Raw genomic sequence first — 15,463 nt, 5'->3', positions numbered from 1 at the left:
AAGTCTTCAGCCTCAGATGCCACAGTTAATCACAGCACAAACAAGAGCTCAGGTTTGCCCTTCAGCTTCTCTGGCTGAAGGTATGGGGAAAGAACCAGCCCCTTTATCAGGCTTTGTTTTGAGCTTCTGACATTTAAAAAGCTTGCACTAGACTATCAGTGCAAAAATAATAACCATAATAAAATGCGACCATATAAGGAATCTCCTGAACTTTCTCCTCTTCCCTAATTCATTTCATGGTTTTCATCTGTCTGCCTCTCTGAAATATTTCCTCTGACCAGCATCTTTCAGCTGGATCCTTTCCATGCTCGCGTTCAACTTCAACAGAAAAGTTGGGTGCACTTATCTGTATTCCCTTTGCAAAGGTAGCTGGAGTGAGTTACCTAGATAAAATGAGAACTGCTGAATGTGTACATCTCACTGAGTTAACTTACTTTGCAGGTTAGTCCTAGTGTGTCAAGTACACAGACTAAAACCTTATCAGGTGCTTAACAGGTGAGGAGAACAATCTTATGTACACACAATTTCTTCCATTGCTCACAGGCAGCTTAAAATGTGTTTCATTTTTGCTAAGCTACAGCAGCATTAAAAAGATGAAAATAACACTCCAGTGAACTGAATACGTAGAAGCTCTAAGCTATGGGTTTTGGCAATGAAGATAGAGTTTAGACACCAAAGTACTGCAACTAGTTTCAAATCCTCATTTAAATGCAATGCTAATCTTAAATATAAAAAGAGATCATTCTTTTTTCACATTGAACATTAAAGAACACTTCCACTACTGTCAGTTTTGCTTGTTTATTGCAGTTTACAAAGCACATCTCTAGTGTTTTAGATGTTAACAAGATGTTGGGGCTAATAACAGAAATCAACTATATTGAACAAGATTAGTAAACATGTGAATGGAGTGTAATTATATGGCAGGCAGCTTTATGTTAAACACTGCTTTAAATTAACATGCTTTCTGTCAAAGCAATCATACAGTCAGTATAATTAGGTTACTTTTGCTGCAAAATTATCTGAAAAAAGTGTTGCCTTCAGATTTCATTCTGAAATGGAGGGGAGATATTATGCACATTAGTATTCCAGAATGTTTCTCATTAGAAGAATCTGGCTTCATGGTGAACTTTCTGAGCAGACATTCCAAATTGCAGTCCTTATTAGTCCAATTTGTTATCTATCTAGCCTAGAATTCACAGCAGTGTTAAAATTATCCCTCCTCATATTTTTTTTTTCAGACCTGATTAAGGGCAATCCAAACAAGATCTGGCTAGCATTTACAGGTCCCTCACCAAGCAGTGCCAAGCTTGTGAGGGAGTTTGTTTACCAGTGACAAGTTTTAACCATGGACACATCCTCATGTATGTTGTGCAAGAGACGTAAAATATGTGTAAACAGATTAACACCATTTTCTGATTCATAGCAGTTGTGGAGTTATCATGTAAGAGGCAAACATTTCGTATTTTCCACCAGTTTTCCATACATCTGATGACATAATGGCTTCACCAGAAGCTGCAGTGCATTGGAGAAAGGATTTATCACAGCTGCGTTTATTTTCCTCTACTTCATGGCTTCAGCATTCATGGAGAGATTGGCTTGAAAAGAAGCATTCACTTGCCTTTCTGCTTGTAGTCCAGTATTACTATTGAATCTCCTGTTCCGAGGCAGAGGAGAACAGATTGTTTAAAAAAAAAAAAAAAAAAAAAAAAAAAGGCAGAATATGAAGTCCTTTTATAGATCAAACATGCTGTTGGGCAGAGGATGTGAACCTGTCCCCAGCCTGTCAGCAGCACTGGGGAACTGAACCTGCCTGAGATTAGGAGAAAGGCAGTTTGGACCAGCTGCTATTGTCTAAAGTGCTGCAAAAGTCAAGTGAGCCTGGGACGTCCATGACAAGTGAAGGATTGCTCAGTTTCTGGAGGAATGACTTCCAATCTACCACGGACCACATCCATTGAGAATAATGGTGCTTTGCTACTGGAAAAAGTATCTGCCACCAAACAAACCTAGTTTGGTGCAAGAATACATGAAAAGAATCAAAGCTTGTCTGAAAAGGCAGCAGATACTAAACCCTGTAGCTAGTATGTCTGGAGCTTACATGGCTGGCCAGGATGGCACAGGACTTACTGCCAGACACAGCTTTCTGAGTCAGAGACCAAATGTGCTGCCAATAACCCAGTATGTTTGGGAACCCTTATCATCTGAAACTCTCAGCCTTTCTTCTTCCCTGTTGATGACAATTTACTCACAAGGAACCCTCTTTTAAAGGTGCTTTCCTTGTCTGTAGAGCTCAGAGACTCTGAAGCACAGTAAATGCTGTATTTTATTTATCTCCAGCCTGCATTGCATGTGGCAATTGAGCTGATATGCAACAAAGTCCCAGCATTTCTTCCCTCCTAAATGATCGTGTATTTTATGCTGACCAGAACAAAGATGGGGGGGGGGGGGGGCGGGGGGAGGGAGGAGGGAACGACACACAGGACTAAGCACCTGTTAATGTCGGGCCCCTAGTGATGAAAATGTAAGCCCTGGGTAGCCACAGCTTCTGCCCATGTGTCCCCCTCCCCCCAGTGGGTCATCAGATAAACTTGTCAGCACTGCTAAGGCATGTGACAGCTGGTGCAGGTTTCCTTTAAATAGCTGGACTCCTGTGCCAGAGGGGTAATCTGCAGCCTAGGGGAGTGACGAATATGAAAGATATAAATATGCTATCACGAGATTGTGGCACAACAAGGATGAATGGATGAGGCAAAAGTAAGTATTTGTATGTGGTTTGCAAACTCTGGGCTGTTTAATCCTCTTAAACTTGAATTCCACTCGTCACTGGCAATATAGTGATACTATAAACAAAAACATTATTAGTTCAATGAAAGAAACGGATACACCCTGGACTGTTATACTCTGTTTTTAAAGGCAAGATATAACAAATGTATTCCATTAAGGAGGCTCCGTTTAAAAATCCATGCTGGACTGTAAAGAAGTAAGAGGACTGTAATAATGAAGGGTGGATTCTGTGTCTAGATTGATAATTACCTGTGGAACACGAGCTTTTTAATGTTCATACAAAACATGCTGTTCTTAAGTCTGTGCCAACACACTAGTAGAATAACTTCTCACCCCACACAGCTACACTTTGCATCCCCTCTTTGCCACTTGGGTTTCTGCAAGCTCAACTCAGTAACTGCTGGGAAAATGAGAGCATCAAGAATTTGATTGCATTATGATTTTACTTTATTTTGCACAGACCCATCTGCCATTATACAGGTTGGGTTTCCCAATAGCTGGCCACTTGGTGTTAAGGGAGCTTGGTTTCACAAGTACAAAAATAAAACCCAGGGAAAACAACCAGCTGGTAAAACACGTTATGTGGTTCTGTAAAATGCATTTCACACAAAAGTAATTCAAAAACAAGAGGGAAAATATGTTCAAGAAAAGATTGTCCTCTAACTTCAGTTCAGCCTTGAGTGAATACATTTCAGCTTAGTCTTTCCAAGATATTCAAGAACTCCTAGAAGATCTGAAAGAGCACATCCATGCATGCCCTGAGCATGAGAAATGTATTCCACTTTAGGTTTCCTCTTTTTCCTGAGAGCAACTGTTCTTGCTGCTCATGCAAACCTCATTGTACTGCCTTATCCACTGCAATACACCAGATTGCCTCCCCTACTTTAGAAATATTTTTAGTACTGGCTTTGCCCTGTCCTTGGTGTTTCTCAGCCAGCTGCTGCCCAAAGCTTTCCCTTGCAGAGAAAAGTGATCCCCAAGAGTTGGGGTTGACTGCTGGGACTGCTGGAGCTGCTGCCCCTGCTCTGACAGTCAGCCTTCCCTTCTGCCCTGGGGTTCTCACCCAGAGGACAATTTGGGAAGAGGTCCTTGGGGATGAACATTTTCTCTGGATCTGGCAGAGACCTTGTGGGTGTAAAACCTTGCAAGTGATTTGCAAGGTGTCCCTCAGCAGGCATTTAAATCACTTGCAGAGCGGGAAGCTGTTGCTAGTTGTTCACCCATTGCTCATATTACCCTGCATTTCAAAATATTGAAATGAAGCAGCTGCTGAATGTTTTATCAGGTCTGCTAGACAAAAGGCAAATTAATCCCCTGCAGCTTCAAACACTGGTGCCAAAGAAGAAACCTCATATGAAATTTTGCTCTGTCTGATTTGGAGAACTTTGATCTGAATGTCTCCTGCGGATCTGTTTGTGTCACCAGGAGCCAAACCTGAGGTAAAGCTGCTTTGCTTTGCTTTGCTTTGCTTTAGAGGGTTACAGTTTTGCTGGTCAAAGTAATGTGAGATCAGTTGCCTGAGTGAAGTTTTCTACCCGTAGAGAACAAGAGAAGCTATCACACGGTACATCTTTGGTACTCAGGCCCTGCAGCCAAATTCTTGGCTGAGGTAAATTTATGGCAGTGAAAGAATCAGCCCATTGTTTCCAATTATCCTCTTTGGAGTTTCTGTATTGCTCAACATTGTCTAGTACTCTAGAAACTCTGGGATTTAAAACAACGACAAAAAAAAAGTCATTACATGGTACTATTTTCTGTGCCTCTCAGCCTGTGCAGCTGGGTTGCCTTAGTTACCATGAATCCAGCTGTGCAAGTGGAGGGAAAGGCAAATGAAAAATAATACATTTTTAAAACCTCTAATACTATATGAAACAGTTTGTCTATAAATAATAAAACAAATTTAGGGTCTGGCATCTTTTGGCTGTTCTGAAAAGGAAAAACAAGGTTATATTATTAAACTGTATTTTCTGCTTTCAGAAATGATACTGCATCTTTTTGGTGGTGCACAGGACATAGCTTTAAAAATTCCTTGCTCAAAGCTGGAAGCTGCCATCCATGGACTCTGCAATAATTTGGAGCTAAGTATACCTTTATGGGTGGAAAAAAAATAAACATTTGTAGCTGGTGCTCTTTGTTTTAGCAGAAGTGGTAGTGGCCTGAGGCTACAAAAGAATATGGAGGAGAGTCCTTACAGAGCACAGCACTGTGGGACAAGCTCCATTTACAGCCTACTATCCTCCACAGAATACAAGTCCACCAGGAAATCAGGTTTGATGCTCTTGCAGCGCATCCTCGAATAAACACAGCTTATCACAGTTACTGTGGGCACAATCTCAGCCAGTTTTATTCCCTGAAGTGGGAAGGAAAGAAAAAGAAGTAGCTGCCCCTGAGCCTTTCCCTTTGGGGCAAAGGGTGGTCACAACAGCTCAGATGGGCTTTGTCCTTTCCCACCACCACCACATATTGTTTTTGTTTGTTTGTTTGTTTTTGTTTGTTTTTAAATTTTTATTTTATTATATTTATTTTATTATTATTATTATTATTTATTCTCATGTGTGTGTTTTTTCCACAGGGTTATTTTAGCTGTATTATCTTTCCCACTGGGATGGGAAGTTGAGGTGGGAATGAGTAGAATGAAAAAAAGTGCATGGAGGCATTTTTGCTGCAAGAAAGGTATGTTGGAATTGCATCTTCATTCCATCTGCAGCTGTTTTTACTCTGGCAATGCTGAGCAGAAGATTTGTCTCAGTCAGGAATATATTAAGACTCTGGCACACTGTAATTTGGAATGGCTTCCCTCTGGCTGTGTTTCAACACTATTGGGATCTTGTTATCAATACCAGCTTAAGGAAGTGCTGCTTTTCTCCTGGGTGGACGCAGCTGGGAAATGGATCAGGAAAATTATCTGAGTTAAAAACAACCACTGCCTGCAAGAAACAGGCATTTATGGTGGAGTAGGAACGAGTGGGGAGTGGTGGGCAGGAACTTATTGAGATGTTATTGCTCCCAAAGCTCCCAAGTTATCAAACTGCAGGCTCAGATACCATGGAGTGGCCAGATATTGGGGTGCAGCTTGCTGCTTTCTGTATTGGTGTACAGCAAACCTAGAGAATGCCATCAGTCCTGGAGGTAAGGAGCTGAGGATACATTTAAAGCAATGAGAAAAATACAAGTATGCATGGACAGATGGACCCACCACACACAGAGGGCCTCCCTGGACTGTGAGAGCACGTCAGACATTGATGGAGGATATATGTATGCTGTGCTCATATATATTCTCTGAGGTTACATTAATACCATCACAACTGGGAGTGCTTTTCAGCCTTTCTGTGTGCACAGAAAAGAAAGTTGTGTGTTTGCTCCAGTTTCCTAGAAATCTCTTGAATTAATATCTTTCTTACATGAATATATTTACCTACTCAATTGCTCAAAATGCATCTATTTTTTTACAATTGATTTGATCTCTGCTTGGCATAACTTTTAGCCGAGTCAGTTTACACCTTAGGAATCAAATTATTTTTATTTTTATTATCTTCAACGGTTGCACCAAGCACGCTTGAGACCTGAAATTACTAATACTTACTCACTGATGAAAAAAATCTGACACTTAAATGACATAAGTCCCGATATCTCATGTAAGACTGACACTGTGGTGGTGGCTTAGTTTTTGATTAAATAGAAAGGGCAAAAAGTACTGGTAGTAGTAGTTGTTATTTATGTAATGCCTCTTAAATCAGAGCTAGTGCAGAATGCTTGCAGATCTGTTTTCAGTTATCAGCAATCTTCATAATATATCATATTTACGCAAGAATAGAATTTGGCCAAAATTTCCAAACATGGGCATGCAGACCTAGCATCTTATTTGCAAAGGTATGAACCACTGAAGTTATTCAGCACATTTGAAAGTCAATCTGCTGCTTTTAGGTAGCTGAGTATGGATGGTGAGAGACTAGCAACAGACACTCTACTTTGGCTTGACAGGCATGTGAGACTTCACAAAATGTATCAGGCATCAAATGTTCCCTGAGAACAGAGGGAGGTTGTCTTGTTTACTTTCAGAGGTGTTTCTGCAGGGCTTTTTCTTTCATCAGAAATCTAGTTTAAGAAATTGCAAATGTTCACACATTTGTCCTAAATAAAATACACACATTTTCCTGACAGAAACACTTTCATCCTCAAAAACTTAATCTTGAATGAAAAAGAAGAGAGGCAACCAGAAGGAAATATAATAATAACAATAAAGTCTCATGCTTCATCAGTTCTCTTTCCTCTTCCAACTGGCATCCTTCTAAACTACCTATTTTTTTTCTGACTGCCCACTTGTCCAAATAGCCTGACTCATTTTCTTTAAATCATTACTGATTGTACCACTGAAGCCAAAGGGAGATGTTCTCAACAGCCTGTTAAAACTTTCTGAAGTGCTGCTTTACCCACAGAGACACTGCAGTGCTTTCTCTTGGATAGGCTAATGCCTTCCTATAAATTGTTAGTAAACCATTCCTAACTAACATCACATGTTAGTTTTCTGAAAAACACCATGTGATGCAGGCGTAAGAGTTTTAGCCAGTGGTGTTTTGCTTCTCAGGACCATTGTTTGAGAATGAATTCAAAATCCAGTGATTATGCTGCTGTGAGGTGCTTCTCAAGCCATATTAGAGAAAAGTGGCCCACCTGTTTGTTTAGTAGGGCTGGGAATCTTTCTCTGATTTGTTTTGTTTGTTAGTGACTACTCAGGACCAGGCAATCTCAATCACCCAAATACCACCTCCACCCCCAGTGTACATGGGTCCTCCTCCTCCTCTCCCCACCTGCCCCAGTAATCGCAGGAATTCATTGTAGATGATTTTTTTTTTCCCCTTTTCATACAGATAGATGTGAAAAACAAAATTTGGACTGACCCCATATCATACGGTTGAGAAACTCTCCAAAGTTGTAGAAACAGACGATGATGGCAAAGTTACCGATGAAAAAGGCTCCTAGCCCAGCTGGGCTGAAGGAAGCAAAGAGAGGGTATACCCACTCTCCTGTTACAAAATGGATCCACAGGACCCTAGACAATGAGAGAAATGACCTTTGGTTAGGACCATTCAGTTAGAAGAACCACTTGTTGATTTCTAACTACTAAAGGGCTAAGTTATCCAAACAATCTTAATGCAGAGAAAATTAGTTCAGCTGTTGATACAGCTCCTCTGCATTTGGGCTATTTGCTGTGAAGCACATTGAATTGCTGCTAAATTAGATTGGTTTCAGTGCAGCTTGAAATGCACACAATGTTCTGCCATAACCCTGGTGGCATTGGCTGTCACAGCAGTAAAATAACAGTAAAATAGTCAAATACTTGGAAATACAGGTGTGCATTTCACTATGCTAAGCGAGGCTTATTCAAATAAGCTCTCACGTGCTTCTTCTTCGGTTACTGCAGCTTGTCAGTCCCAATCGAGATCTTGAGGGTATATGGTGACAAAAGTGTGTTTTCTCACTGTCTCTATCCTGCTGCTGTTGAACACTCTTTGGAGAAGTGGGAAGAAATGGGGAAGGAGTCAACAGGTCAAGCATAATTCTCTTTTCTCTTGATCCAAAATTAGGAGAGGACAAACAAGTGGGTGGGAAAGAGATGTACCTGCTTTGCTCTTTTGTTCCAGAGTCATTTACAAGGTATCATTTGGGAGATGGAAGGAAAGAAGAGGATGAGGACGAATATGTTTGCTGTATAGGGCTTCTTTCCTTCTACTTAGGCACGTTCTTTCTGCCTATTTCTTCTCTCCAAAGGAGTCTTGTAGTAGCTGCCAGTTCACTGACATTAATTTCATTATTTACACCTTTTAAGAGTGGCTGGTGGAAAGTGTCTGAATTTAAGAATATTAAAATGGTGTCTAGATATAAACCATAGAAAATTCTATTTCTGTAGATTAAATTATATATATTTGAGTTGAGAATGTAAAGAATATTAAAAATATGGCAGGTCTTCAGTGATCGCTACAAGGCTGTGTTTCTAGTATAGGGCAACAGTTTCTTAAAAAGATCCTTTGGGTCAAGAAAGTCCTAAAGGGTTTAATTCTTGATTGGAAAACACACCAGTGGAGTTTGCCTTACCCACCACCATTGTGTGCCTGGGATGGGAATACAATGCCACTCTCCCTGAAGACACCCTGCCTGCCACCTTGCCAGGAGTGTTATGTCTCAAAGTGAAGCATCCAACTGGCTGACCCACCAGAGTGAAAACGTTTCACCAAAGTGAGACACTGGGGAGTGCTAAGGTAAAAAAAAAAAAATAAATAAAAATAAAAAACACACAGCTGAATAGATGGCTTCTTATTTCTTCCAGTAAAGAAGGAAGGAGTAGGGCATAAAAGTGGCTGGGTTTTACCTTGGCTGTGAAGAGAGATATGTTAATCCCCAGCTAAGGGGTAGATTGGAGAGTTGGAGGGGATTAGTGGCAGAGCTGTCTGGGCTGAGCATGAAAATGTGAGATGTAGAGACTAATTTTTCTGATTCAAGAGATGTTCTCTCACCAAAAAAATAGTGTTGCAAAACAGTAATAAAAAGAAAAAAGCCCGTGCAAAGGCCAGGAGGAAGCTGAGCAGAAACACGAAAGACCAGGTGCGGATGTCAGCAAGTGTTCTTCACCTTGTGGGGTTGCTATTTTCTTAATGTGTCTCTCACAGTAAACCAGAGAGTGACAAATGTCTTTGTATAATGAGGAACTAGATTATCTTGAACTAGTTTGGACAGCTTGGAGTGCCTGATAGGAAGAACCTCAACTTGTATATTTGAACTTAAAAAATTGCTTGACTGTTCAGAAGCACTAAAGCACCTTCAGCTTTCTGATCTGGTGGAAGCTGCATGTAGCTAGGGTTTTATATTGGGACGTATCTTCAGATTCTTGAGTTTACTTATTTTGGCCACAGAATGATTGACAGTTTTTGTTTGTTTGTTTGTTTATTTTGCTAAGGATTTCATAAAATGCACCCCATAACTTGCAAATGCATATTGCTTTTCCTTGTGGGTAATCACCTATTAAACATACAAGTAGGATTCAGAGGCTTATTATTCTGAACATATTTTTTCTCCACATTTCTATTTTTTACCAAGATTTTACAGCAATAAGTTATTATACAATGCCCAGAATTATGGAGAAAATAGATTGAAATAACAGCCTGGGTATAACCAAAGCTATCAAAGCGTTGTAGGACTGAGGGACAGCATATAGATACCAAAGGAAGATGACATGCTAATGGGAGCTCCCCCTTTGCTGGAGGGAAGAAAAACAAAACAAAACAAAACAAAACAAAAAAAACAACAAAAACAAACAAACAAACAAACAACTACGGAATTATTAAATGGGAGATCTAAAAAGGAGAAGAAAACATATTGGCCACATATGAATTCTTTGAAACTGTGGTTAATTCAAAATTCAAAGGTTATAAACTGAAAATGAATATGCAGTGAAGGAAAAATATTTTGATTCCTAACAGAGGTGAAATATGGGCATATTATAAGAAAGCTATCAGTCTCTAGATTCAATGGGATAATTTTATTTTTTTTTTTTGGATTTCAGGTTTTTGCTGATGATGTGCAATCTATAGTGATTTAAGTTTCCTATAGATGGTGTGCAATGTATAATGATTTATATTCCCTCACAATGGTAGCTTGATCTTTTCTCCAAAAACACAGGTACAATTGTGAAGAATAACATTTATTTTATCCTGATCTTCATTACTAAATTGATATTGCCACTGAAATGGGAAAGGACATGCTATTATTACTTCTTTTCTAAGATTTAAAATGCCAGTTCTAAAATTTGTATATTCTTCATTGCTTTCAGTGTGATGACTTCAGGAGTAATGCATTCATTAATACAAGCAGGTAATGCAAGGTCCATCCACGCAAGAATTAATTAACTTGCACAACAATTCTCTTAGCCCAGATATTCCATGACTGGAAACCACCTTTTTTTTTTTTTTTTTGAACTATACAGATATTCAAAGTTACAGCGAAGCCTTGCTCAGAGGTAGGCACCTGGTGCAAGGAGTCACCTACTGCTTCATTTCTCACTGCCTGGCAGGGAACTGGCAGTTCTCAGCCCACCGATAGCAGGGAGGAGACTGTGTGATGACAACAGTGACTGCTCAAGCAGAGACTTTTAGAGAGAACTCTGCATTGCTTGTGAAACATAAGGCACCCACATGGGGCTATTTATTCAGCAGGTTGCAGGACCAAGAATAAAATTTCTACATGTGTTAAGACTTTGGTGCACAGACTGAAAAGCTTTTCTATTAGTGGAAATCTTTTGTCTCTGGTTGCAGAGAAAAGGAAGGGAGATGGGAGATTCTTCAATACCTCAGGAGGAGAGAAAACAAGAGCACTGAAATCCTAAAGAGCTTTTATCCAGGTGCTGGGGTCCTGGGACACAGGACAAGCACTGTAAGGAACCCAGGATGCATGCAGCACCATGAAACATCAATTCAAAGAAGATACTGCAATGACTCAAATGTGGAGGATGATCAACATCTGATCGTACGGGTTCCACCTGTGCTTGCCTGCACCACTAACTTTTCCTGGCTGGAAATCTGGGGCAGGAGGGGATTGTCTTGTGAGCATGGCATGCTAGCAGTTTGCTTTTGCATCCATATGTGACCCACAAGGCCAAGGCAGGACTTTCGCTGGGGAGCCAGGAAGGTTGGTGGTCCTGTGGATAATTCAAGCTTACTCCGAGATGTCTGGCAGGATTGACTGAAAAGAACCCAGGGGGACAACACGTGTCTCTCACAGTTGTAACCACATTGGGCTGTGGCCTTGGTTAGGGTAAATGGCTCCAAACTTTGTTACATAACATAGTGCTGAAGTCCATTGCTTCCAAAGCTACTCTCATAGGTTTTAAATCACAAGAGTGTTTCATCTGTGATGCTTATCATCTATTCCAGTTTGTCATTCAGTGCAATGAAGATGCTTTCTAGCTAAATGATGGGCAGAAATGGGAAGTTTGGATCCCCGCATAGTTCCAGCTGCTTCTCAGAAAGATCTGTGTGAGGACAAATCCCTTCTCTACTGACCAGTTATTCTGTGTCCTTCACCCTAGGCCCCAAGTGCTTCCTAAGCTCTGGAAACTGTCTGATAGCACAGCATACCCTGAAACTACACAGATCCATTCCAGAGCTGAGTCTCCAAGTTGTTGGAAACGTTGGCGGCTGCCTGTAGTTAGATGGGATGGGCCATTCTTCTGGACCCTGGCACTAGAGCGTGAATGCTATGAGCAGGAATGAATGCAAGGCTAGCTCCAGGGCTGTATGACACATAAAGGAGGTGGATGGAGGGCTATGGACAGAGCAGAGGCCCTGTTAGATGTGGTTTAACAGGTTGGAGATAAATTGGGTCATGTCACTGGGAAGATTTTTCCACTGATGGAGTAGGAGGTGGTAGTGGGACAGATGCCTCCTTGGCATCTGTCAGTTTGCAGCTGGTTCTGAGTATCGCTTTCTAACTCAAGTTTCTAAATCTAGTCATGACCCTGCCAAATACCAAACTGAGTGACTGATATTCTTCCTCTGCTCCCATGACTCCTGGACCTTTGAGATTTGGTGGTTTTGCAGTAGGCAAGACAACAAGCAGGGGTAAATTTGGTGGTACTAGTAGAGATGAAAGGAGAACTCCAGCCCAGCAGGAATAACTCAAAGTGCCCTGCAGTTTATGGCAGTTTAGCTGCCTTTCTAAAGAGACCCCAGAAGAGCAGGAGATACGAAGTGTGGTCTCAGAAGCTGTACTGAGTTTGAAGAAACCTGCTCTGCCTGTGTCTGGAAATAGTTTTCATGGATCTCACCTATTTATAAATGACTTACCCACAGACCAGACTATTGTCTACCAAGTGTGAGAGGGAACTTAGTATAAGTATAGAGTTTGGCCTTGTTTTCAAAGCAGATTATTCAAAGAAAATGTTTCAACATATGTAATTCTTACCAACTGATATAAAGAAAAGCAGCACATCCTAATAGGATCAGTCCCTTCTTCTTTGCTGGGTAGCGATGTGGTGTGGCAAGGATTTCCAGGAGAGCAACTGGCAATATTGCCGTGTGCTGAGGAGAAAAGAGAGTCTGTCACAGACTGGTCACAATGCCTCATGCTCATTCATTGCTGCTCACAAAGCTCACAAGCCAGCATGTGGGCAAAGGGGTGTTTAATAATACTGAGTGTTAATTGCATACATATACACTTCATTTTTCATAGCAAAGAAGTACCCCTACAGTAACGAGCACTGAAATTTTCTTGTTAGTATGCTGTAAAAGGTATTGTAATGATGTCCACCCATAGAAAGATCTGTACTATTTTGTAATAAGTGATCTTTCCTTTATATTTAATAATGCAATAGAGCTTTTGGTAACTCCCATTAGAATACAAAGAATGTTGAAGTCCATTGTTATGTGCATTTGAGGATGACAGTCTTGTTCTTGAACTCATTAAGCAATTGCTGAATTGCCTTCATGTTTTCTTCAGGTCATTACTGTATTTTATATGTTATCAGTTACTCTATTGCAAATATAGTGTTCTGCTCTTTGTAAAATGAAAAATGTGGTGATAAAGGATAGAGAATTTAAGTTAGCTGTAATTCAAGATGGTTAAGGATCCTCGAGAAGCTTAACCAAGAGTCAGTAAAGAGTCAGCTTGCTGGAGGACCTTTTTTGTTTTGTTTGGTTTTCTTTTGTAAGAGTTTGAATTGTATTAAATAGCATCAGCGTCAAGGCCCTTTATGAAGGTAACTGTTGGACCAAGGAGGATTTTTGACAGAAACACTGACTGTTTTGTTGTTGGGGAGCTTCCTTCAGGAGGATGCTCCTTACCTGTACACCCATGGAGAGGATGGAGCACAGCACAACTCCTTATGGGCTTGGATGTCAAATGGGCAAAGTGGGGCTCTTGATATGCTAATGCCTCACCTTGTTGGCTGATTTGTGGCAACTTCAGAAAATAATTTGTCAGGATGAAATTTCCCTGCTAAAACTTTGTAATTTTCACTGTGCAAACAAACAATAGTTATAAATCTCAATACCTAGGACAGATGGAGTAAACAATGTTGGGAAACAACACAGAAAAAAAACAGTCAATGAGGTACAATGAGAGGAAACTATTGCAGAGATTGTTGATTGTCAATTAGAATGCTAATAACTAAGCAAATGTTTTCATGGGTAGATGACAGGGGGAAGGGAGCAGGACAGCAGAAAAAGATACATAGGCTTTAAAAAAAAAAACAAAAAAAAAAAACAACACACAAACAAACAAGAAACTAATGATTTTTTGTTTCTCCCTTAAAAACCCAACCTCTTGGGTGTATGTTATGAAGTTTCCTCTTGTCTAAAGGGAATGGTTCTTCTACCTTCAAGGTATATATTTGTCAGAAACCGTGCTGAGTATATGGTATTGTAGCATGGTGTCAAAGTTTTATTGCTGCATATTTATAGTATGAGATGCCAAAAATACACATGAAATTCTTTACATGTACATCAATCTTTAAATGCATACATGAAAACATTTATATTTCTAAACATTCTTATTTCTATTTCTTTAAGAGGTGGGCATCAGTCTTTTCTGTCACTGCCAAGCAACAGCTTACTGGACGCTGTACGTCCTCCCCCAACACACTCCCAAGAGTTGTTTTTCATGTGTGGTTGTCCCATTGCCAAAACCTTTCCATCTCAGTTATCATTTCTCAGAGAAAAGAGAGAGAAAATATTTATTTCACCTTCCCATTTCTCTCACTTACTGGCACTGAATTATTTTTTCTGTTCTGTTTCACAAAGATATTCTTCAGCTCTACAACCCTGTTGGCTGATAGGATATGTCTAGTTGTATCAGTACAAGAGATTCCTTCATTAATTTAACCGGAAAAATGCCTCAGAGTCTGTTTTCATATATAATCCTTGTAACTGTCTTTTACTCCAAAATCTATGTATTAGACTGCTTTTAGAATATTAGTAATAATTATTTGATTGTTTTGTTTTGCTTTCCTATAGGTGAGCAATAGCTTGTCTTCAAACAAAACTACCCATGAAAGACAGCAATGATAGAAAACCTCTGCTCTGTCCTCACAATTAGGCTTTAGTTGTTTACAGTGGATTTGTCCATTATACAAAGTGGATATATGTCCTGGTTTTCATCTGACATGAAATGCCTACAAAATTCCTTTGGGAAACATAAAATGTCCTTGCTAGTCATTTAATTAATTTAAATACTTTTAACAACTATAAGCTGGTTGCTCCAGCTATATTACTGGTGTACTAAGAAGAATTTAGCAAAAGTGACCTGGTGAAATAATCTTTCATTGAAGTAAACAGTTTTCAGGTGGGGGTTGTTTTATATACTTAATTCCTTGGTTTGAGTCTTTTTGTCCTCAGAGTGAATGCTAAATAAGTACGAGTCACCAGTATGATGCTGCTTTAATAGAAGTACATGGCACACTGGGACGTTATTAACAGGAATATTATGTGTAAGATCTGGGACGTAATTATTCTACTCTCCTTGACATTGATGAGGTTTTGGCTGGCACTCTGCCTATGATTTGGGACACACCATTTTGACAGGTGCAGATAACTTGGAGCACACCGAGAGAAAGACCAGCACAAACAGCAGGAAAACATGTACAAGAAAGCAGTCTAAAGACAGCAGTAGCAATCATGACTGAATGCATTGT

The 15,463-nt window shown here is 40.0% G+C and overlaps 1 protein-coding gene across 1 annotated transcript in view; it reads right to left on the bottom strand.

Moving 5' to 3' along the window:
* Positions 1–1,364: 1,364 nt before the first annotated feature.
* ADTRP (androgen dependent TFPI regulating protein) overlaps positions 1,365–15,463 on the bottom strand; it is a gene marked incomplete at its 5' end in the record, with an annotated part of 32,321 nt that continues 18,222 nt past the window's right edge. Inside the window, 3 exons of the mRNA XM_082755073.1 lie at positions 1,365–1,654; positions 7,683–7,834; positions 12,739–12,854. Of these exons, the coding sequence (XP_082611199.1) occupies positions 1,611–1,654; positions 7,683–7,834; positions 12,739–12,854 (312 nt within the window). The 3' untranslated portion in view covers positions 1,365–1,610. The remainder of the gene's footprint in view (positions 1,655–7,682; positions 7,835–12,738; positions 12,855–15,463) is intronic.

Source organism: Aythya marila (assembly GCF_965140915.1).
Source record: "Aythya marila genome assembly, chromosome: 2".
NCBI lineage: Eukaryota > Metazoa > Chordata > Aves > Anseriformes > Anatidae > Aythya > Aythya marila.
The sequence above is the reverse complement of the archived record's forward strand: the minus strand, read 5'-3'. Positions and strand labels throughout refer to the sequence as shown.